At 42.6% G+C, this 23,160-nt stretch overlaps 1 protein-coding gene across 2 annotated transcripts; it reads left to right on the top strand.

Annotated features, from left to right (window-relative positions):
* The first annotated feature begins 209 nt into the window (after positions 1–209).
* On the top strand, positions 210–22,145 carry RGN (regucalcin). Of its 2 annotated transcripts, none has more exons than XM_066249520.1 (7): positions 210–347; positions 1,756–1,933; positions 6,675–6,857; positions 17,333–17,548; positions 19,438–19,569; positions 20,348–20,502; positions 21,617–22,145. In XM_066249520.1, the coding sequence occupies exons 2-7, from the start codon at positions 1,765–1,767 to the stop codon at positions 21,665–21,667; spliced, it is 906 nt and encodes a 301-aa protein (XP_066105617.1). In that variant the 5' UTR covers positions 210–347; positions 1,756–1,764; the 3' UTR covers positions 21,668–22,145. The 2 variants fall into 2 exon arrangements, with proteins under 2 accessions (XP_066105617.1, XP_066105616.1); XM_066249519.1 differs by having other exon boundaries at positions 1,753–1,933; positions 21,617–22,144.
* The last annotated feature ends 1,015 nt before the right edge of the window (positions 22,146–23,160 follow it).

The following is a 23,160-nucleotide window of genomic DNA, read 5'->3' on the forward strand; positions in this document are numbered from 1 at the left end:
AACTTTAGCTATCCCTCCAAACTCCAAAGCTTAGGTTCACTGGGCTCCAAGCCTCCGCCGCACCCTAGCTCTGCAGATTCTGCCAGACTCCACGGAGGAGGGCAGCGTTGGGACTTGCAAATCCCATCCTCTACATACCACGCCCTTCAATCGCGGTGCTTCTCCATCAACCCCGCCTACGCCCCCTCCCGCTCCACCTTTGAGCCACCCAGAAATCACGAGCCTGACCTCTCCGCCCCCTCGCTAGAGAAGAAAGTTCAAACCCGCTTGGTCTGATCTTCGGACTAGGACAGCAGGAAGGACGCCGACTGCTCACCGCCTACTCGGAGACCTGCGCCTAGCACCAGGTGGGCTCGACCTTCAGCGTCCCAGGGCCTCGCTGTCACCTGAGGCCTCGGCGGCACTACCAGATAGCGCCGGCGGCCCTTCGCCAGCACAGGTGTACCCAGGTGTCGCTGCATTCCCGCTCCCCGCAACCCCCACCCGTCTCACCGGGCCACCCATTTTCAATCAAGACCCCCTGGTTGGGCCCATCTCCTGAGCCTGGGCAGAAGGGAAATATTTGCCAGCCCCTGGCTTGCACGACTAGCAAGTGTGGGGTTAAAAGTCTCTCTTGCGAAAGGCCCGTGTGCAATCTTGGGCTTTATCTCAGACTGATAGCATGAAGGCCTTTGGAGCCTATGCTAGTTTTTAAGTCATGAAAAGTGCTGTGACGCCGGCAGTTGGTGTCTGAGGCCGATTGGAGCTTGTATTTCTTTTTTTTTAAATGCAGTCTGTTGAAGGAAATATTAAACGAAAGGTATTTTTTGTTTCCCCCCTATCATTAATTTGCCCATCCATGTGTGGGACCACTTACTTCAAAGCAGATAGATACAAGGGAGAAGGATGAAGAGCATATTTTGGGAAAGAAGACTCTTGAAATGTGCCTGTTTCTCCTCTCTCACATGGGTTTCTTAAGTAATGGTTTTAGTTTTCTGGCATTTTTGTTGTTGTTGTTTTTCTCCCTGTTTGTTGGTCAAAATCTCCAACCTGAAGTCCGGCAGAGAATATTCCTGCCCACAGAGTTCAAGACTTCTTGCCAAACTGGCACTGTGCCTTCCTGGGCTACAAGGGTACCCAGACAATGTTCTTTTTTTCCCACCCTTTCCATTGTCTGAATTTGAAAATGGATATTAGTTCTAATTCAGCATATTATCGCTGATAAACATACATTTTTAAATGCAGCTCAAAATAATGCAAAATGAGAAGGCTCTGGCTTTTTGCGATCAGGAAAGTGAATCAGTATCAACATATGAGGAGGACAGCAAGAGGTGACCTGCAGACTCCCAGAGGGGCCACCAGTGATGGAGCTGGCTGCCCCCTGAGCCACCTTAGGGGCTGGGGTGCTCTCATAAGAGCAGCCTTGCCTCCCCCAAGCAACTGGCTCTCTGAGAGTCACCCAGTGCCAAGGTGTGGATGTCGGAATGTTTCTCTCTCTCTCTCTCTCTTTTAAAATATGGCTTGGAAAAAAGCCCTGTTGAGTTGACAGTAGATGTCCCATGCTGTCACCTATCAGCTCTTTGTTCTTTTTCAGACACATCGCCACCTTCCACACTGCATATTTTGTTCTGATTTGAGGAAAGTGTGCCCAGTCGTTCTAGTGCTAATAGAAACACCTTGATCTGTATTGGGAGCTTACCAAGGTCTCTAGCCAGATGTTGTGCTGAATTTGTTCCATAAGATTACATTTCATTTTGTCTCTGTCACCTTCAGTAGATCTTCCCCATGACAATGTCTTCCATTAAGATTGAGTGTGTCCTACCTGAGAACTGCCGATGCAGTGAGTCTCCAGTGTGGGAGGAAGCATCCAACTCTCTGCTCTTTGTTGATATTCCTGCAAAAAAGGTTTGCAAGTGGGATTCACTCAGCAAGCAAGTTCATCAAGTGACCGTGGGTAAGGATAAAGGCCGGGCTCAGATCCACCCAGCCAGCCATCTTTTCCCTGGGGAGGGGCAGTGACCTAGGGTGCCATCCCCCATGACCTTCTTGGTAAAGCATGCTGAATATGCTTTAAAACTTTTGCTTATCATGCAGTCTGCATCCTCCCACTATGACCCAGGAGTAAATTCGGGATGGCCAGCACTTTCCTCTTCCTGTGTGGTTGAGGGTCAGCATTACCCATTTTGTTCTAATAATGAGGTACTGTAGATAAAGCATCGACCTGGATGCTGAGGTCACCAGTTTGAAACCCTGGGCTTGCCTGGTCAAGGCACATATGGGAGTTGCTGCTTGCTGCTCCTTCCCCCCTTCTCTCTCTCTCTCTCTCTCTCTCTCTCTCTAAGAATGAATAAATAAAATATTTAAAAGAATGAGGCAGTGTAGGATCTTTCCTTAATACCTTCAGATAACAGCATTGAAAGCCTGACCAGGCAGTGGCACAGTGGATAGTGTTGGACTGGGATGCAGAGGACCCAGGTTCGAAACCCTGAGGTCGCCAGCTTGAGCATGGGCTCACCGGCTTGAGCACCAGGTTGCTGGCTTGAGCATGGGATCACAGACATGACCCATCTGACTTGAGCCGAAAGTCACTGGTTTGATCCCAAGGTCGCTGACTTGAGCAAGGGGTCACTCACTCTGCTGTAGCTCCCAGTCAAGGCACATATGAGAATGCAATCAATGAACAACAGAGGTTGAGAGAGGGAAAGAACAACAGAGAGAAAAAAGAAAGAAAGAAGGAAAGAAAGAAAGAAAGAAAGAAAGAAAGAAAGAAAGAAAGAAAGAGAAAGAGAGAAAGAGAGAAAGAGAGAAAGAAAGAAAAATCTGGAGACTTATCTATCTTGGGTCAGACCAAGGGCTTAATTGAAAAATATATAATAGATATATCCCTTCTTTGTGAAAAGAAAAGCTTTTGGACTTATAAAGCATCAACCAAGACTATCTCTATTCACTCTACAAAATAGAATTCACAACAGAATTTCCAGTGCTGTTGAGTGTGATTCTATTTATGGCTGTGATTTTCAGAGGAGGGGTTTATGATATTCTATGGCCCAAGAGGATGGGCTTGACTGATTAGTCATAAAGAAAGAAGTTTTTTGTTTTCTGTAGTGGAATAATCCATTGCATGACCTTGGATGGGAACACAGCCAACAAGAAAAGAATGTTTTGCCAACAGAATTGTTTTGTGATTCGAAGGCAAGTCACTGAAACAAGTCTATGTTACCGAAAGCGGTTGCTAGACTCTCTTCTCAGTAAAACATTCTCATAAGATTTTACCACTCCCTTCAAGGCTATTCCTTGAGATAAAAGAAAGGAATGTTGTGGAAACCATAGAAGCAATAGCAGTTAATGCCTTTGATATTGTATTGTTATTAAGCTATCATGCAGATGTATTCCATGTATCTTTAAGTAAAGGTTATGCTTGATGCTATGCCAATTTCTAAGTAAACAAGCTTTTTGAAATCTTGTGAATAAAAATAGGACACAGTGTGAACTCGGCACCATTTGCCTGAGCGAGCGGTGGTCCTTTGCTAGTTCACTGACATTTTGTCTGCTGATCTCTCTCTCTCTCTGCACCCCCGACTCACAACAAGAGTTTTCACTATTGTTTTTCCCAGAAGAGATACCAGGCATTTATGTAGCACTGGTATCATTCTCTCTCAACCTGAATCTGGGGACCTCAAACTTTTTTTTTTATTTTAATGAGAGGAAACAGTTTTGTGTTTTTTTTTTAATTCACTCAGGGATATGACTATGGCTGGAAGCAAGGTGACTGTAACTGCTGAGGTCAAAGGGGGGGAGGGGCCCATACTGTTTCCTAGTCTTTCTTTCCCAATATGCACACATTAGCAATATATTCCTACCCTAATCTGCAAACCCCTCTCCAAACCATGGAAAGGGCTTGTGGTGTCAGTAACAGCTTGGAAAGCTAACAGAAGTCTCAAGCCACAGGCTGGGAAGCCTGATGAGAATGTGACCTGCCTAATAGTGTCCTGCACATTCCCTGGGACCCTCAGTGGCTCAGATCAAGTTCTGAGCAGGGCTGTTAGCTGAGAGCTGCTCCCAGTGCACCCAACGCCTTGGACTAAATAGGACTTATTATTTATGACTATTCACCATGATAATCAACCTCTCCACTTTGAAAATGATTCCTGGCCCTGACCAGTTTGCTCAGTGAATAGAAGATCGGCCCAGTGTGCAGACATCCTGGATTCGATCATGATCAGGGAACACATGAGAAGTAACCATCTGTTCTCTTCCCTTCCCTTTCCCCCTTCTCTCTTTCTTCCCCTCTTGCAGGCAGTAGCTCAGTTGGTTTGAGCAACAGTCCTAGGCACTGAAGATAGCTCAGGTGATTCGAGCATCAGCTCCAGATGGGGGTTGCCAGGTGAATCCTAGTCTGGGTGCAAGCAGGAGTCTGTCTCTATCTCTACTCCTCTCACTAAAAAAAAAAAAAAAATGAGAGAGAGAGAGAGAGGGAGAAAGAGATTCCTTATACATGTAAAAATATTAAACCCAGAAAACCTAAAATTTTAAAATATAAAATAGAGTAATATAATGAAGATGTGGCTATTTTGTTTTGTTTTGTTTTATTTTTAGTGGGGTAGGGGGATAGATAGAGTCAGACAGACAAGAAGAGAGAGAGATAAGCATCAACTCATAGTTTCTGCATCATAGTTGTTCATTGATTGCCTTTTCATATGTATCTTGAGTGGGCAAGCCAGGGTTTCAAACCGGCAACCTCAACACTACAGATGGATGCTTTATCCACTGCATCACCACAGGTCAGGCAACATGTTGACTGTTTTATCATTGCGTCCACATTTCTATCTGTTTATTGCTTTTATTTTGCCTACTTCCAAAAAGGGTTTGAAAAATAATTTTTTTGTGTGTGGCAGAGACAGAGAGAGTCAGAGAGAGGGACAGATAGGGACAGACAGACAGGAACAGTGAGAGATAAGAAACATCAATTCTTTGTTGCGGCTCCTTAGTTGTTCATTGATTGATTTCTCATATGTGCCTTGACCGGGGGGCTACAGCAGATGGAGTGACTCCTTGCTCGAGCCAGTGACTTTGAGCTCAAGCTGGTGAGCCTTGGGATCTCAAACCTGGGTCCTCCATATCCCAGTCCGACACTCTATCCACTGCGCCACCACCTAGTCAGGTGAGAAACAATTTTTAATTAAACAAATTTTAATTAAATTTAAATTACATTCCAATGAAATGTTTTAATCAAGTTAACTATTTAATTAATAAAATTAAATATTTAATGTAAATAAATTTTCATTTTTTATTTAATTCTTAATTAAATAGGGCCCTTTAAAAAAGACAGTCCTGGCCCTGGCAGCATGGCTCAGTGGATAGAGCATTGTCTATGAGTACACAACTAAGTGAAAATATGAGTTAATGCTTCTCTTTCTCTCTCTCTCTTTCCCCTCTCTCTCTCAATCAATACGGAAAAAAAAATTTAAGACAGTCCAGTATTGGAGAGAAAGAAAGATGTCATAAAACCTAGTTTCTGGCCTGACCAGGCAGTGGCGCAGTGGAAAGAGCGTTGGACTGGGATGCTGAGGACCCAGGTTCGAGACCTCGAGGTCGCCAGTTTGAGCACGGGCTCATCTGGTTTAAGCAGAAGCTCACCAGCTTGGACCCAAGGTCGCAGGCTCGAGCAACGGGTTACTCGGTCTGCTGAAGGCCCACAGTCAAGGCACATAGGAGAGAGCAATCAATGAACAACTAAGGTGTCGCAATACCCAATGAAAAACTAATGATTGATGCTTCTCATCTCTCCATTTCTGTCTGTCTGTCCCTGTCTATCCCTCTCTCTGACTCTCTCTCTGTCTCTGTAAAAAAAATAAAATTAAAAAAAACAAACAAACCCTAGTTTCTGGAACTAAACAGAGTTTGTCTCTGAACTTCCTGGAGATCATGGAAATTGAGCATCTCTTGTTCTGTGACAGCTGCTCTGGCGCTCCTCACCCCCATTACAAACCCCTCCTCTGAACTTCTTTTCAACTCTTTATTTATTTATTTTTCCTTTTCCAAGTGAGAGAAGGGGAGATAAAGACAGACTTCTGCATGTGTCCCAACTGGGATCCATTCGGCAACCCCATCTTGGGCCAACGCTCTGCCCATCTGGGGCCATGCTTACAATGGAGTTATTTTTAGCACCTGAGACGGAGGTTCCATGGAGCCATCCTCAGCACTCAAGTGGATGCACTCAAACCAATTGAGCCATGACTGTGGGAGGGGAAGAGAGAGAAAGATAAATGGGGAGCGGAGGGATGAAGAAGCAAATGGTTGCTTCTCCTGTGTGCCCTGACCGGGAATTGAACCTGGGATATCTATATGCTGGGCCAATGCTCTGCCACTGAGCCTACCAGCCAGGGCCCTCCTCTGAACTTGATGTAATGTCTGCCCCCATGTGTGGTGACTTCTCTGATAGACTGGGAGATTCCAGTAGTGTTGGGTTTCGTTCATCTTTCTGTCCCTGCTGTCAAGAACAGCACATGGAATTTATTATCAACAGACATACTCGGTTATGTAGCCTTCACTATTCAACAGAAGGAAAAGAGCACTCCCGTTATCAAAAGAGGTGCATTCCTCCTAGAGACGCTAGGTGGCATGATAGTCTGTCACTGTGCTGCTCTGCCGCTCAGCTGTTTGAAGCATCCTGACTGTTGCTTTTGCTTCCGCAGATGCCCCAGTCAGCTCTGTGGCCCTCCACCAGTCAGGAGGGTATGTCGCCACAATTGGAACAAAGTTCTGTGCTTTGAACTGGGAAGATCAGTCAGCCATTGTCCTGGCCACAGTAGATAAAGACAAAAAAAACAATCGATTCAATGACGGGAAAGTGGATCCTGCTGGGAGATACTTTGCTGGTATGGTTTATCTTTAGCACCTAGTTACTGAGCTTGGGAGAAAACCTATCAATTACAGAAGTCTCCCTGCTTAGTAATGAAAGTGTTATATGTAATGAGTTTGGGTTTTTTTTTATTATTATTTGAGTAATTTGTATCACTAAAAAAAATTTCATTAGTAAAATTTCATAGATATTTCTTTAAGCTTCTGTCTCTTACAAAGACTAAAATTTGTATGGTAGTTTTGTGGTTTAAGTAACTTTTTAAATACAGAAGTTTTGATGTTGATGCTTAAATTAGAAATCATTTCAAATTTACAGTAAAACGTAAGTTTCATGCAAACACCTGTACACTCTTTACCTGAATTCACCTATTGTTAACATGTTGTTCCATTTGCTCTCTCTACATTTGTAAATTTTTCTCCAGAATCATTTGAAAGTAAATTGCATATATTATGTGCCTTTATGACTAAAATACTTGAGTGTGATTTTCCCAAGAAAAAATGACATTCTTTTTTTTTAAAAGATTTTATTTATTGATTTTTGAGAGGGGAGAGAGAAAGGCAGAGGAGAGGAAGGCATCAACTGGTGTGGTATGTGCCTTGACCAGGTAAGGCAGGGCCTTGAACCAGCAACCTCAGTGTGCTAAGGCCCATGCCTTATCCACTGTGCCACCACAGGTCAGGCTAATATGTATTTTTTTTTCTATTTATTCATTTTTATAGAGAGAAGAGAGAGAGAGAGAGAGAGAGAAAGTGGGGAGGAGCAGGACGCATCAACTCCCATATGTGCCTTGACCAGGCAAGCCCAGGGTTTTGAACCGGTGACCTCAGTGTTCTAGGTCGACACTTTATCCACTGTGCCACCACAGGTCAAAAAATGATATTGTGGCCCTGGCCGGTTGGCTCAGTGGTAGAGCGTCGGCCTGGCGTGCAGGGGACCTGGGTTCGATTCCGGCCAGGGCACATAGGAGAAGCGCCCATTTGCTTCTCCACACACCCCCTCCTTCCTCTCTGTCTCTCTCATCCCCTCCCGCAGCCAAGGCTCCATTGGAACAAAGGTGGCCCGGGATGGCTCCTTGGCCTCTGCCCCAGGCGCTAGAGTGGCTCTGGTCGCGGCCGAGCGACGCCCCGGAGGGGAGAGCATCACCCCCTGGTGGGCAGAGCTTCGCCCCTGGTGGGCGTGCCGGGTGGATCCCGGTCGGGTGCATGCGGGAGTCTGTCTCTCCCCATTTCCAGCTTAAAAAATATATATATAATGACATTGTTATATGACCACAGCACATTTACCAACTTGAAAAAGTTTAACATGGTACAATATTTTATCTGATATACTCAGTGGTGGGATTCAAATAATTTAACAACTGGTTCTCTGCCCTAGTGACTGTTTTTAAGTATAAAAAAAACCCAATATGCCAAAAGGTAGTTTATTATTTCATGTATTTAATACGTAAATAAGAACAATAAAAGAGGTACACAAAACTAGATTATAAGAAAGAGTTTTAAAATATTAATAAAGATATTAAATAATACTTGACAAAGAAAAGACAATAAAACTTTTATTTAAGATATTTCCATATTGCTTTTTGATTGGCGTCCTCATTTGCAATTTTCTTCGCTTTTATCAGAGTATCATCTGTGTGATTTATCCTTAACCATCTTTTCACTGTAGGAGTAGGATCCCATTCCTTTAGAGGTAGGCCAATTAGACTAATAGTCTAATTAAAATGTCATATTACATCAAAGGTATAATGAGTTTTAAGAAATGAATAAATATATATTACAAGCATAGTTCCATCAAATTTTTTTCACCTATGGACGGAATGATCATTACTATAGGCACTTAGAATACGCTGTTGCGCAGATGAATGTTAAAAAAGAGTAAAGAATGTAAATTTGTGATTTCCACATTGGGCGGCTGCTTAGGCGCCCACCTTAGAGAGAACCCTGATTAAGGGCCATTTTAACAATCGGTTCGCTGAACTCAACCAAAAATTAGGTATCGGTTCTGCCGAACTGGTGCATAAACCAAGGCCCAGGTTATTCTTTCTCACTAAGAGCCTTTCCGAGAAGCAGGAGGTTCACATTTCATGTTCCAGGCATCTCTTTCTGTGAGGCAGATAAAGGGAAGGAATACTAATGAAACAAACCCAACTTCCCTAAAGCAGGAAACTGCCATGCAAGCACCTTTCTCTCCAGCAGGGAAAATATACCACATCTTGCTTGCCATTCAGGCTTCCCGGGTTTAGTACATTTTCCTCTAACTCACTCTTCTTTCAGATGAAACTTGGTAAAGCAAATGAGCTTTCCATTTTCTTCCTTAGAGTCAAATTCTGCTCTGTCTACTCAGATCGCACTCAAGTCTGAGTGAATATCCTATGCGCACTTGAGAAGAATGTGTATTCTGCTGTTGTTGAGTGGCGTGTCCTCCAAATGTCCTTAGACCCAGTTGGTTGATGCTTTCAGTTCATTTCTTTTTTTTTTTAATTTATTGATTTTAGTGAGAGGGGAATGAAGAGAGAGAGACAGGAACATTCATTTGTTCCTGTATGTGTCCTGATCCAAGATCGAACCCTCAACCTCTGTGCTTTAGAAAAATGCTCTAACCCAGTGGTCCCCAAACCCCGGGCCACGGACCAGTACTGGTCCGTGGGCCATTTGGTACTGGTCCGCAGAGAAAGAATAAATAACTTACATTATTTCCGTTTTATTTATATTTAAGTCTGAACAATGTTTTATTTTTTTTTTTAATGACCAGATTCCCTGTGTTACATTCACCTAAGACAGGGGTCCCCAAACTTTTTACACAGGGGGCCAGTTCACTGTCCCTCAGACCGTTGGAGGGCTGGACTATAAAAAAAACTGAACAAATTCCTATGCACACTGCACATATCTTATTTTAAAGTAAAAAAACAAAACGGGAACAAATACAATATTTAAAATAAAGAACAAGTAAATTTAAATCAACAAACTGACCAATATTTCAATGGGAATATTTCAATGGGACCACCAATGAAAGAGGTACCCCTTCCGGAAGTGCGGTGGGGGCCCGATAAATGGCCTAAGGGGGCCGCATGTGGCCCGCGGGCCGTAGTTTGGGGACCCCTGATCTAAGACTTACTCTTGACGCTTGTCTTGGTCATGTGATACATTTATCCATCCCACCCTAAAGGCCAGTCCGTGAAAATATTTTCTGACATTAAACCAGTCCATGTCCCAAAAAAGGTTGGGGACCACTGCTCTAACCAACTCAGCCATCTGGCCAGGGCTGTTCCTCTATTTCTTTGCTGATTCTCTATCTACTTATATCTATTACTGAGAGAGGGATGCTGACATCAACTATTATTATAGATTTGTCAATTTCTCCTTTCAGTTCTGACTTTCCCTTTGTGTATTTCAAGCTCTGTTGTTAAACACATACACATTTAGGATTACTATGTCTCCTAGTGACCTTTCAATATGTAGTACTCCTATTGATCTCTGGTAATTTTCTTTGCTGTAAGTATATTTTGTCTGATGTTAGTTTAGCATAGCCTTTCTGATATTAACATAGCTTCTGCAGTTTCCTTTTGATTAGCATTTGCATGGTATATCTTTTTCCATCCTTTTATCTTTTGGGTTTTTTTTGGGGGGGGTTTCAGAGACAGAGAGAGAGTCAAAGAGAGGGATAGATAGGGACAGACAGACAGGAATGGAGAGAGATGAGAAGCATCAATCATCAGTTTTTCGTTTTGACACCTTAGTTGTTCATTGATTGCTTTCTCATATGTGCCTTGACCGTGGGGCTACAGCTGACCGAGTAAACCCTTGCTGGAGCCAGCGACCTTGGGCTCAAGCTGGTGAGCTTTTTTGCTCAAACCAGATGAGCCCGCACTCAAGCTAGCGACCTCGGGGTCTCGAACCTGGGTCCTCCGCATCCCAGTCCAACACTCTATCCACTGCGCCACTGCCTGGTCAGGCCATCCTTTTATCTTTAAGCTACCTATATCGTTATATTTCAAATGAGTTTCTTATAAGTAACATATAGTTGGCTTGACCAGGCGGTGGTGCAGTGGATAGAGCGTTGGCCTGACCAGGCGGTGGCACAGTGGATAGAGCATTGGACTGTGATGGAGCTGACCCAGATTTAAAACCCTGAGGTAGCCCTGGCCGGTTGGCTCAGCAGTAGAGCGTCGGCCTAGTGTGCGGAGGACCCGGGTTCGATTCCCGGCCAGGGCACACAAGAGAAGCGCCCATTTGCTTCTCCACCCCTCCGCCGCGCCTTCCTCTTTGTCTCTCTCTTCCCCTCCCGCAGCCAAGGCTCCATTGGAGCAAAGATGGCCCGGGCGCTGGGGATGGCTCTGTGGCCTCTGCCTCAGGCACTAGAGTGGCTCTGGTCGCAACATGGCGATGCCTAGGATGGGCAGAACATCGCCCCCTGGTGGGCAGAGCGTCGCCCCATGGTGGGTGTGCCGGGTGGATTCTGGTCGGGCGCAAGCGGGAGTCTGTCTGACTGTCTCTCCCTGTTTCCAGCTTCAGAAAAATGCAAAAAAAAAAAACAAAAAAACCCCAAAAAAACCCTGAGGTTGCCGGCTTGAGTGCAGGACCATAGACATGACTCCATGGTCGCTGGCTTGAAGTCCAAGGTCTCCAGCTTGAGTCCAAGGTCGCTGGCTTGAGCAAGGGGTCACTCGCTCTGCTGTAGCCCCACACCCCCATCAAGGCACATATGAGATAGCAATCAATGAAAAACTAAGGAGCTGAAATGAAGAATTGATGCTTGTCATCTCTCTCCCTGTCTGTTCTTATCTTTCCCTTTCTCTGTCTCTCTCTGTGTCTCTGTCCCAAAAACAAAAAAGAAACCACATATAGTTGGATTTTTTTTAATGTTCCTTCTGAGAGTCTCTATTATCTTAATTAATGTATTTACATTATTTACATTTAATATAATTTGGATGTGCTTTAACTTAGATCTACCATTTTATTATTAGTTTTCTTTTTCCTCTGTATTTTTTGTTCCTCTGTTTCCCCTTTTCTGCCTTCTTTGGGTTATTTGAACACTTTTTAGAATCCAATTTTTATTTATTTATTGTGATTTTTCACTATATTTCTTTGTATACTTTTTTAAGGGTTGCTGAAGAGATTGCAAAATATTAGTTAACTTTTTAGTCTATCTAGAATTAATATTTTACCACTTCAGGTTGGTAATCACCTCTTTATGCTAAATATAGTTGTCTTTTATACATACATGGAAAATTCCATCAGAAAAATGTAGTTTTTGCTTTCAACAATCAGAAATATTTTAAAGAACTGAAGAGAAGAGTAATCTACTATAGTTACTCATATATTTACTGTTTCTATTGCTCTTCTTTCTTTTCTTATGTTCCATGCTTCCTTTTGGTATCATTTCCCTTCTGTCTGAAGAACTTCCTTTAGCAATTCTTTTAGAGCAGGCCTACTGGCTATGAATTCTCTTAGTTTTACTTTATATGAGAATGTCTTTATTTCAACCCTCATTCTTTTTTTTATTATTATTCTAGAGAGAAAAGAAGGGGAAAAGAGAGAGAGAGAAACATCGATTTGTTGCTCCACCTATTCATGCACTCATTGGTTGCTCCTTGTGTGCCCTGACTGGGCTCAAACCTGCAACCTTGACATGTCAGGATGGTGCTCTAACCAACTGAGCTATCCAGCCAGGGCTCACCCTTATTCTTTATTTTAAATTTATTTTATTTTATTTTTGAGAGAGAAAGGAAGGGGGGGAGAAGCATCAACTCATAGTTGCTTTCACTTTAGTTGTGCATTGACTGCTTGCTTCTCATATATGCCTTGATAAGGGCCAAACCAGTGTCCCCTTGCTGAAGCCAGTGACCTTGGCCTTTTTCATGCCAGTGACCTTTGGGCTCAAGCTGGCGAGCTTTGAGATCATGGGGACAATCCCCTGCTCAAGCCAGCAAACACATGCTGATGAGCCCACATCCAAAGTAAGTGACCTCGAGGTTTGGAACTGGCAACCTCAGTGTTCCACAATACTTTATCCGCTGCACCACCACCAGTTGGTCTCACCTTAATTCTTTATTTATTTATTTATTTTGAGAGAGAGAGAGAGAGAGAGAGAGAGAGACAGGGACTGACAGGAAGTGAGAGAGGTGAGAAGCATCAACTCATAGTTGAGGTACCTTAGTTGCTCATTGATTTCTTTCTCATATATGCCTTGGCTGAGGGGCTCCAGCTGAGGCAGTGATCCCTTGCTCAAGCCAGTAACCTTGGGCTTCAAGCCAGCAACCTTTGGGCTCAAGCCATTAACCATGGGGTCATGTCTATGGTCCCATGCTCAAGCCAGCAACCCTGTGCTCAAGTGAATGAGCCTATACTCAACCCAGTGACCTCAGGGTTTCAAATCTGGGTTCTCAGTATCCCAGGCTGATGCTTTATCCACTGCACCACCACCTAGTCAGGCTCACCGTCATTCTTAAAGTATATTTCCACTGAATATAGAATTTTAGTTTGACATTTTTTTCAGCAAATTAAAAATGTGTCGCTTTCTTCTGACCTCCATGGTTTCTTGTGAAAAATGTATTGCCATTGAAATCATTGTTCCTTTATATTTAATATGTCATTTTTCTTTCATTGATCTCAAGGATTTCTATTTGACTTCAGTTTTCAGAAATTTAATTATGATGTATCTGGGTATAGGTTTCTTTGGGTTTGTATAGGTTATTTTGGGTTTGCTCAGCTTCTTGGATCTATAGTTTTGTGCTTTTTGCCAAACTTGAGGATTTCCAAGCCATCATTTCATACACACACATACACACACACACACACACACACACTTTTTTTTTTAGTGAGAGGAGGGGAGGCACAGAGAGACCTCTGCATACGCCTTGACTGGGATCACCCATCAAGCTCACTAGGGGGCGATGCCCTGCCCATCTAGGGCCCTTGCTCGGTTACAACTGGAGCCATTTTTTAGTGCCTGAGGCAGAGGCCATGGAGCCATCATCAGTGCCTAGGGCCAACTCGCGCTAATTGAGCCTTGGCTGCAGGACGAGAGAAGAGAAAGAGATGACGAGAGAGAGGAGTGAGAGGCAGAGGGGTGGAGAAGCAGGTAGGTGCTTCTCCTGTGTGCCTCGACCAGGAATCAAACCTGGGACTTCCACACACTGAGCCAACACTCTACCACTGAGCCAATAAGCCAGAGCCTCTTCAAATATTTTTTGGCCCTGTATTTTTTCTCCTTTTCTCTAGGAATCCAGTAACACATATATTAGCCCTGTTGTTGTTGTGTCATAGGTCCTTAAGTCTCTGTTCACTTTTTTATCTTTATTATCTCTGTTGTTCAGATTAGATAATTTCTGTTGATCTATCATCAGGTACACTGACTCTTTTGCCTCTTTCATCTCTTTTCTGCTATTGGGTCCATCTAGTGAAATGCTTTAGTTCAGTTATTTATTTTTTAGTTCTGAAATTTTCCTTTGATTTTCCTTTATATCTTTATATGTCTTTTTTTTTTCTTTTTTTGTGACAAAGACAGAGAGAGTCAGAGAGAGGGACAGATAGGGACAGACAGACAGGAAGGGAGAGACATGAGAAGCATCAATTCTTCATTGTAGCTCCTTAGTTGTTCATTGATTGCTTTCTCACATATGCCTTAGCCAGGGAACTACTGCAGACCGAGTGACCCCTTGCTCGAGCCAGTGACCTAGGGCTCAAGCTTGTGAGCCTTGCTCAAACCAGATGAAACTGCGCTCAAGCTGGAGACCTCAGAGTCTTGAACCTGGGTCCTCCACGTCCCAGCCCAATGCTCCATCCACTGCGCTACCTCCTGGTCAGGCTCTTTCTATATCTTTGATGATATTTTTTATTTTGCATTTTGTTTTAAGACTGTTTATAAATTGATCATAAGAGCTGCTTTAATCTTTGTCAAATAATTGCAACATCTGTGACATTCTGTTTTCTGTATCTGTTGCTTCTTCTCCTATATGAGTTGAGATTTTCATGCTTCTTTGTGTTGCCAAGTAATGTTGGATGATATCCTGAACATTTTGACTATTATGTTATGAGGCCCTGAGTCTTGTTTAATCTTATGGTAAATGTTCATATATAATATTTGTTTTAGCAAGAAATCTGTATGTTTAGGTTCAGACCACAAATTCCAACCTGCTTTCTCTTAGGTCTCATTAACATTTATCCCACATGCATGCCACTCGTGGTCAGCCTGAGATGTAGAAAGAGTTCTATTCACAGCACCATTAGAAGTCTTTGGTATGCTAATTAGAATCAGATCTATGCATGGACAAATAGAAGATGTACCATCCCAGAAGGTCACGGACTGTTTTGTGGGGTTACATTCCTATGCAACATCCCTCTTTACTATCCCCAGATACTTTCTGATTTGCTGGAGCTTTCCTTTCATTACTCCAGCCAGAAAACACCCATTTCTGTGATTGTGCTGCCTCCAGGAAAGAGGGAGAGAGAGAACATGAAAGCAATAGTGTTTGGCTCTGCCCTTTTAGAGCTGTAGTTTCACCAAATAGAGAGGAATGTCCTCTTCCCTCAGAGTTTTGATTCCTGTAGTTTCCTGTTGTTTGACACTCTCTGCTGTTTTTACCCTTGCTGCAAAATTGCCTGGGGACCAGTGCATGAAAGAATAAAGAAAAGGGAGTGGAAAATAACCAAGGCGATTTGTTCTACTCTCTCTGAACCTCAGGAGTTTCCTTTTCTGCTCCTAGATCCAGATCCAGAGGGTTTCTCTTGGATCTCTGTCTGCCTGCACCACAGTACAGGGGGTCCACGGGTTACAACACAGTTCTGTTCCTATGACAGTGAAGTACCCCTATTTTTGGTGTAAGTTGAAATACACCCTACCTAAGTCACTTACCTATCCTAACACAGTTGTAAAATCATAATCGAGAACATAAAAACACAGCTAAGTCACAGAAAAAGGAAAAGGACATAAATATACTGTACCATACACTGTACTGTAATAACAGAAAAAATGACAAAAAAAATGAATGTAAAAAAAATTCCTTACCTTTATTCCTGTGGTTGGCTTGCACACTGGAAGACATTACAAGGTGAGAGAGGGTGACCTATTGGGAGGGGGAAGCTGGAGAGGCAGGAGAACCTGCAGAAGGTGCTGGAGATACTGGGTCAGGTGAATCAGGATTGCCAAGGAACATGCACGAGACACTGGAGATGATTCTGCCTGTACTACAGGTGTTTCATCTTGAGAAGCAGCAGAGGGTACAGGACCTGTGGCAGGCCTCTCTTCCTTCCTTTTTTTTTTTCTTTTTTGCATTTTTCCGAAGCTGGAAATGGGGAGGCAGTCAAACTGACTCCTGCATGCACCCGACAAGGATCCACCCAGCATGCCCACCAGGGGGCAATGCTCTGCCCCTCTGGGGCATCACTCTGTTGCATTCAGAGCCATTCTAGCACCTGAGGCAGAGGCCACAGAGCCATCCTCAGCGCCCAGGCCACCTTTGCTCCAATGGAGCCTTGGCTGTGGGAGGGGAAGAGAGAGAGGAAGGAGAGGGGGAGGGGTGGAGAAGCAGATGGGCGCTTCTCCTGTGTGCCCTGGCTGGAAATTGAACCTGGGACTCCTGCACGCCCAGCCAACGCTCTACCACTGAGCCAACCGGCCAGGGCCCCTCTGTCTTCCTTCTTAAAGAATTGTTCCAGTCTTGTCTGGAAGGTTGATAACTTCTCTTCCAAAATCTGCCAGTAGCATTGCAAGGCATCCATAACAGCTCTGTAGACCTTACTGAATCTGTCATCACTGGAGTCCTCAGCCTGAAATTTTGCCAACCCATCCTCTACCATCGAAAAACCTTCTGCCAAACCCTTGGTTGTAAATCTCTTGGGTTCTGGGGTTTCTATCTCTTCCTCTTCAATCAGCTGCTTCTCCAGCTGAGTGAGGTCCTCAGCAGACAGCTCCTCTCCATGTGATGCCAGTAGCTCTGTGACGTCCTCAGCCTCCACCTCCAGATTGAGCCGAAACACTCATGTCTCAATTTTTAAAAGTTTTTATGGGAGGGAGCATCGTAAGCTGGAAATGTCATATGTCAAGATTGTTGTAACCCGAGGACTCCCTGTGTTCACTTCCAAGTTTCAGGCTGTACGAAGTTCAGGCTGTGACATACTAGAGAATAAAATGAAGAACTCGCCACCAACTAGGTGATACTTCAAATTCCGACATTCTTCCCTGTGCTCCCTGATACTTGCTTCCCAGAATTCCCAAATCGCTATGCCACACATTTTTGTCCAGGTTGTGTAGCTGTGTTCAGTGCCAGAAAATGAGATTGGTGCAGATGTACTCCTTATCTGCAACTAGAACCTGTGTAGTTTTGATTTGCATTATAAGTAAGGTCGTTGCCATTTTGTAATAATATAGGACCCAGATTGAGATTGTATAAATCCCTTGATTTAATCATGGAAAAGAACCCTGGTGAGAAAAGATGGTGTCGCATAGGCAAGATATTCTGGGGGCTGAGTTCATTGGTCTTTGGTTTTGTAGGCACCATGGCTGAGGAAGTAGCCCCAGCAGTGCTGGAGCGGCACCAGGGGGCCCTGTACTCCCTCTTTCCTGACCACCACGTGGAAAAGTACTTTGACCAAGTGGACATCTCCAATGGTTTGGATTGGTCACTGGACCACAAAATCTTCTATTACATAGACAGCCTGTCCTACTCCGTGGATGCCTTTGACTATGACCTGCAGACAGGACAGATCTGTATGTACTTTTTCATAATTTTTTTAATACTGCTCATATTTTTTTCACATGTATGTCATTAGTAAGCTGCTTGTCCCTTTACCCATGTGAAAAGGTCTTTAATTTGTCAAACAGAGAGCTGTCCAATGTTATTAGCCCAGTATGGTAGTGATTACACAGACTTGACTATGATGCTAGTGAAGCCTTGGCTCCTAACATAACTAAATGTGGCCACAGTTGTCATAATATGGATAGAGCTTTAATCCTCTTCCTTTTCACCATCACTAGAAAGAGGCTCACTGTAACAATGTATCCTGCTCTATGAAGATGTGCCTAAAAGCAAATGATATACAATAGAATGGGGTAAAAGAATAAGAAATTAAAAGTTTGGGGTTGATATTTCTTATTCGTACTTTAGTTAACTATAGGCAAGTACTCAGAGACAAATTAACAACCTTTCAAAATGGAAAAGTTAAAAAAAATCTGTAGTTATAGATTGTTCAAGTCAGTGAGCGCTAAATGAGCCATAGTTGGAAATTGGGAGGGAAGGAATTATTGAGAAGCATTTAGAAGTGAGTACTTGAAACTGTTTCAAGAAAGGTGCCAAACCACAGGAGCAAAACCAATAATTAAAATAACTTGAAAGAAATCACAAGACTCTTGTATAGATTTAATCAAAGGTAAAATGTTCTAATACAGATGTTTTGCTTTGAAATATGTAGTGCTTTTTTAATGACTGTTTTTACCCATTTTACTTATACATGGTTTTAACATTTTTTCCATTCTACCTCAATTTTATTACAACCTGCATTTTGTAGTGTAAAGTTCCTTTGGATTTTGAGGTTTGTTTTTTATATACTGATCCCCCCCCCCCTTTAAGGCCATCTAGTTGGTTTCAGAATACCCCTCCTTTCAGAAATAAACTTTTCTAATATTTAGTCTTGATAAAGTGATTATGGAGCATTCAGTCAGGCAGAAACAGAACTTATACATTTTACTAATTTTTGTGCATGAATTGGTCACATGGAACCATTAAGTTACCTTCTAGTTTTTGGATTTAATCAAAGTTTTTTTGTTTTGTTTTGTTTTGTTTTTTTTTTTGTTTTTTTTTTGGTATTTTTCTGAAGTTGGAAATGGAGAGGCAGTCAGACAGACTCCCCGCATGCACCCGACCGGGATCCACCCGGCATGCCCACCAGGGGGCGATGCTCTGCCCATCTGGGCGTTGCTCTGTTGCAACCAGGACCATTCCAGCGCCTGAGGCAAAGGCCATGAAGCCATCCTCAGCTCCCGGGCCAACTTTGCTCCAATGGAGCCTCGGTTGTGGGAGGGGAAGAGAGAGACAGAGATGAAGGAGAGGGGGAGGGGTGGAGAAGCAGATGGGCGCTTCTCCTGTGTGCCCTGGCCGGGAATCGAACCCGGGACTCCTGCACGCCCGGCCGACACTCTACCACTGAGCCAACCGGCCAGGGCCAAAGTAGGCATTTTTGTAAGTAACACAGCAAAGGTCTAACGACAAACTGAAGTATATGTGAGGTAGGCATGCAGAGCTTCAGTTCACATCAGCCTCGAAAAGATCCATTAGTGTTTTATTAAGAATTCTGCTTTCTTTTTTTACTCCTCCTCTGAAAACTTAGATCAGACATGTCTGTACCCAAGCTAAAAGGAATAAATCCACCCCAAATTATGTGGCAAAAACTCTTTTGTTGAAAGGTGCCCACCCACATTTCTGGACATGATTTAGAGTTAGGAATCCTTCTGAACCATCCTACTTTTGGTGCCCATACACCAGACCCTGGATAAACAGAAGTGGTCAGTATTTATAATCAGCTTGATTACTCATTATTTGATGCTTATTATTGAGTCGCCTGTTGTTTTGGTGTGTGTGTGTGTGTGTGTTTAAACCATAGCCAACCGCAGAAGTGTTTACAGGCTGGAGAAAGAAGAACAAGTCCCAGATGGAATGTGTATTGATGCTGAGGGGAAGCTCTGGGTGGCCTGTTACAATGGAGGAAGAGTGATTCGTTTAGACACTGAGACAGGTAGGTCCGCAGCACAATGGAAAATCTCTGTCATGTCTAAAAAACACCAGATACTAGGGACTGAAGAAACTTCACTACTAATCAAGTTAGACAGCAATATACTCAAAGGTCTCAGTTGGATGATTTTAGAAATAAAAGCAAAGATATAGCCCCAAATTTTTAGTCAGAACTTCTTTTTCTGTACAGGTAAGTTTTGTTGTTGTTTTGGTTTTTTTGTTTGTTTGTTTTTCCTCAAAATAAATTGTCAGGGAAGGTAGGTTAAATACATGGTTGAAGTCTGACCTCTACCATCTTTTTTTTTTTTTTTTTTTTTTTTTTACAGAGAGAGAGAGAGGGACAGACACAGAGGAAGGGAAAGAGATGAGAAGCATCAGTTCTTTGTTGTGGCTCCTTAGTTTTCACTGATTGCTTTCTCATATGTGCCTTGACCAAGGGGCTATAGCAGAGCGAGTGGCCTCTTGCTCAGGCCAGCGACCTTGGGTTCAAGCCAGTGACCTTAGGCTTCAAGCCAGCGACCACTAGGTCATGTCTATGATCCCACGCTCAAGCCAGTGACCCCACGCTCAAGCTGGTGAGCCCACACTGAAGCCAGTGACCTTGGGGTTTTGAACCTGGGTCCTCCGCATCCCAGTCTGACGCTCTATCCACTGTGCTACCTCCTGATCAGGCTCCACCATCTTCTTTAGACTTCTCTGTTACTCTACAAGGGATCTTGAATGCTTTCACAGGTTGGAAATTTGCTAGAAGCAGACTTTAAATAAAATATTTGATGATCTAGGGAAAAGACTCCAAACTGTAAAGTTGCCTGTTGATAAAACAACCTCATGCTGCTTCGGAGGGAAGGATTACTCTGAAATGTACGTGACCTCTGCCCGGGATGGATTGGGCCCTGAGGATCTTTCACGGCAACCTCAAGCTGGTGGAATTTTCAAGGTGATTTGGCTATTTCTTTTCTTTAAAGGGCGAGGTGCGGGAACCTCAGTTAAGTGATCAAGTGAGCAGTGCTTTTTCATACTTTCAAAACATCATTCCATATAGCATTTTAAGCTGTTCATGTTAGACTTAAAAACATTTTGTTTAGATTTTTTAGACTGAAAGTTATCTGAAGTCCAGGACAATATTCTTAAAGTTTTTTGTATAGTTCTTAAATATTTATACATATATATACTTTTTACTTCAGTAGTGTTGCTGAAATTTTTTTTTAAGATATTTTTTAAAGTATCTGGTTTTTTTAAATTTTAATTTTCTATTTATTTATTTTAATAGGGACAGAGAGAGAGTCAGAGAGAGGGATAGACAGGGACAGACAGACAGGAATGGAGAGAGATGAGAAACATCAATCATCAGTTTTTCGTTGCGACACCTTAGTTGTTCATTGATTGCTTTCTCACATGTGCCTTGACCGGAGGCCTTCAGCAGACTGAGTAACTCCTTGCTGGAGCCAGCGATCTTGGGTCCAAGCTGGTGAGCTTATTTTTTTTTCTGAAGCCAGATGAGCCCATGCTCAAGCTGGCGACCTTGGGGTCTCGAACCTGGGTCCTCCACATCCTAGTCCGACGCTCTATCCACTGCGCCACCGCCTGGTCAGGCCTGAAATTCTATATAACAGTAGAATGGGCTTGGAAAACCATATTTGAAACATGTTTATGAAATTAGTTGATTGTTTTGATGTCACAAGAATATTTTCAGGTTCTTAACTTTCTTACAACAAAATAAACACTGATAAAAATTATAGACCTTTCAAGCTGAAAAGAAATATAGAAATTATTTGGGTCAAATCCCTTTCTTAACTACTGGGAAAATGATAGAAATAAAATCAGTTTTATTTTAAATCCAAGTTAGTTGTAAATGGTTTCTAGTTAGATTATTATCTGTGTGAACAATTAGGTTAGATCATAAATACCTTATCAAGTAGTTCCTTTTTATGATAGGTAATAAAACAAGAATAATAGGTGGCTGAATGTATAATATAAATCATAAAAATGCTTTTGAAGAATACTTGTGAATTACTTTTTATCACAGTTTCTCTCTCTCTCTCTTCTAACAGATAACTGGCCTGGGGGTCAAGGGAATTCCTCCCTATCCTTATATAGGATAAGTAACAGGCCTTCTTTCCTACTGGAGGAAACTTTGAAGACAACTAGAAAATTCGGGAGCTGAAATTTCAGTCTAGTTACTAAAAAAATGAAGCAATGATATTATAACAATTAAGTTTTATTTACTATTTTTAAAGTATAGAGGTTTTTAACAAGAGGTGGCAGGTGGGTTTGATCATATACAATAAGGCAGGGGTCCCCAAACTTTTTACACAGGGGGCCAATTCACTGTCCCTCAGACCGTTGGAGGGCCGGACTATTAAAAAAACTATGAACAAATCCCTATGCACATATCTTATTTTAAAGTAAAAAAACAAAACGGGAACAAATACAATATTTAAAATAAAGAACAAGTAAATTTATTTTTTTTAATTAAATTTTTATTAATAGTAATGGGATGACATTAATAAATCAGGGTACATATATTCAAAGAAAACATGTCTAGGTTATTTTGTCATTAAATTATGTTGCATACCCCCCGCCCAAAGTCAGATTGTCCTCCGCCACCCTCTATCTAGTTCTCTGTGCCCCTCCCCCTCCCCCTAACTCTCTCCCTCCCTCCCTCCCATGTCCTCCCTCCCCCCACCCCTGGTAACCACCACACTCTTGTCCATGTCTCTTAGTCTCGTTTTTATAGAACAAGTAAATTTAAATCAACAAACTGACCAGTATTTCAATGGGAACTATGGGCCTGCTTTTGGCTAATGAGATGGTCAATGTCCGGTTCCATATTTGTCACTGATAGCCGTAACAAGTGATATGACACGCTTCCGGAGCCGTGACACGTGCATCCCGCGTCACCGGAAGTAGTACTGTACGTGAGCGATGCTGCCAATGACCACCAATGAAAGAGGTGCCCCTTCCGGAAGTGCGGTGGGGACCGGATAAATGGCCTCAGGGGGCCACATGTGGCCCGTGGGCCATAGTTTGGGGACCCCTGCAATAAGGCCTTCTGCAAAGGTTATATAGAAGTGTCAATAATTGTTCAACTGTTAACCAGTCTCTTAATTCTTTGCAAATTTCTAGTGGACAAGGGGAACAGACTGTATCTGTTCTTTATTCTGCATTCCATATGTACTATGCCTAAAATTTCAAACAGATTAATTAATAGTAATCTGGTAAAAACTTATTATAATTATGTTCCTTTTATTTTCATCATAATCTTATAAAATGTGCTGCAATGGTAACCTACCTTCATATTACTCTTCCTATGTATTATTTCACTAAACTAAAATATTACTAGAGAATATGAATTAAACATTTTGGCAAAATCTGTGGTTCCAACTGCCACCTAGTAGATGTGAAAGTAATATATCACTTTGAAAAGAATATTTTTTAAAATAGCTTAATTGAGTTATAATTGACCTACGCCTATTTGAACATAGCTAAAGTATACAATTTGATAAGTTTTACACACACACACACAGACACATACATAAAAAATATATAAACATATATATATTAAGAAACCAGGCCCTGGCCAGTTTGCTCAATG

This window comes from Saccopteryx bilineata, chromosome X (genome assembly GCF_036850765.1).
Source record: "Saccopteryx bilineata isolate mSacBil1 chromosome X, mSacBil1_pri_phased_curated, whole genome shotgun sequence".
NCBI lineage: Eukaryota > Metazoa > Chordata > Mammalia > Chiroptera > Emballonuridae > Saccopteryx > Saccopteryx bilineata.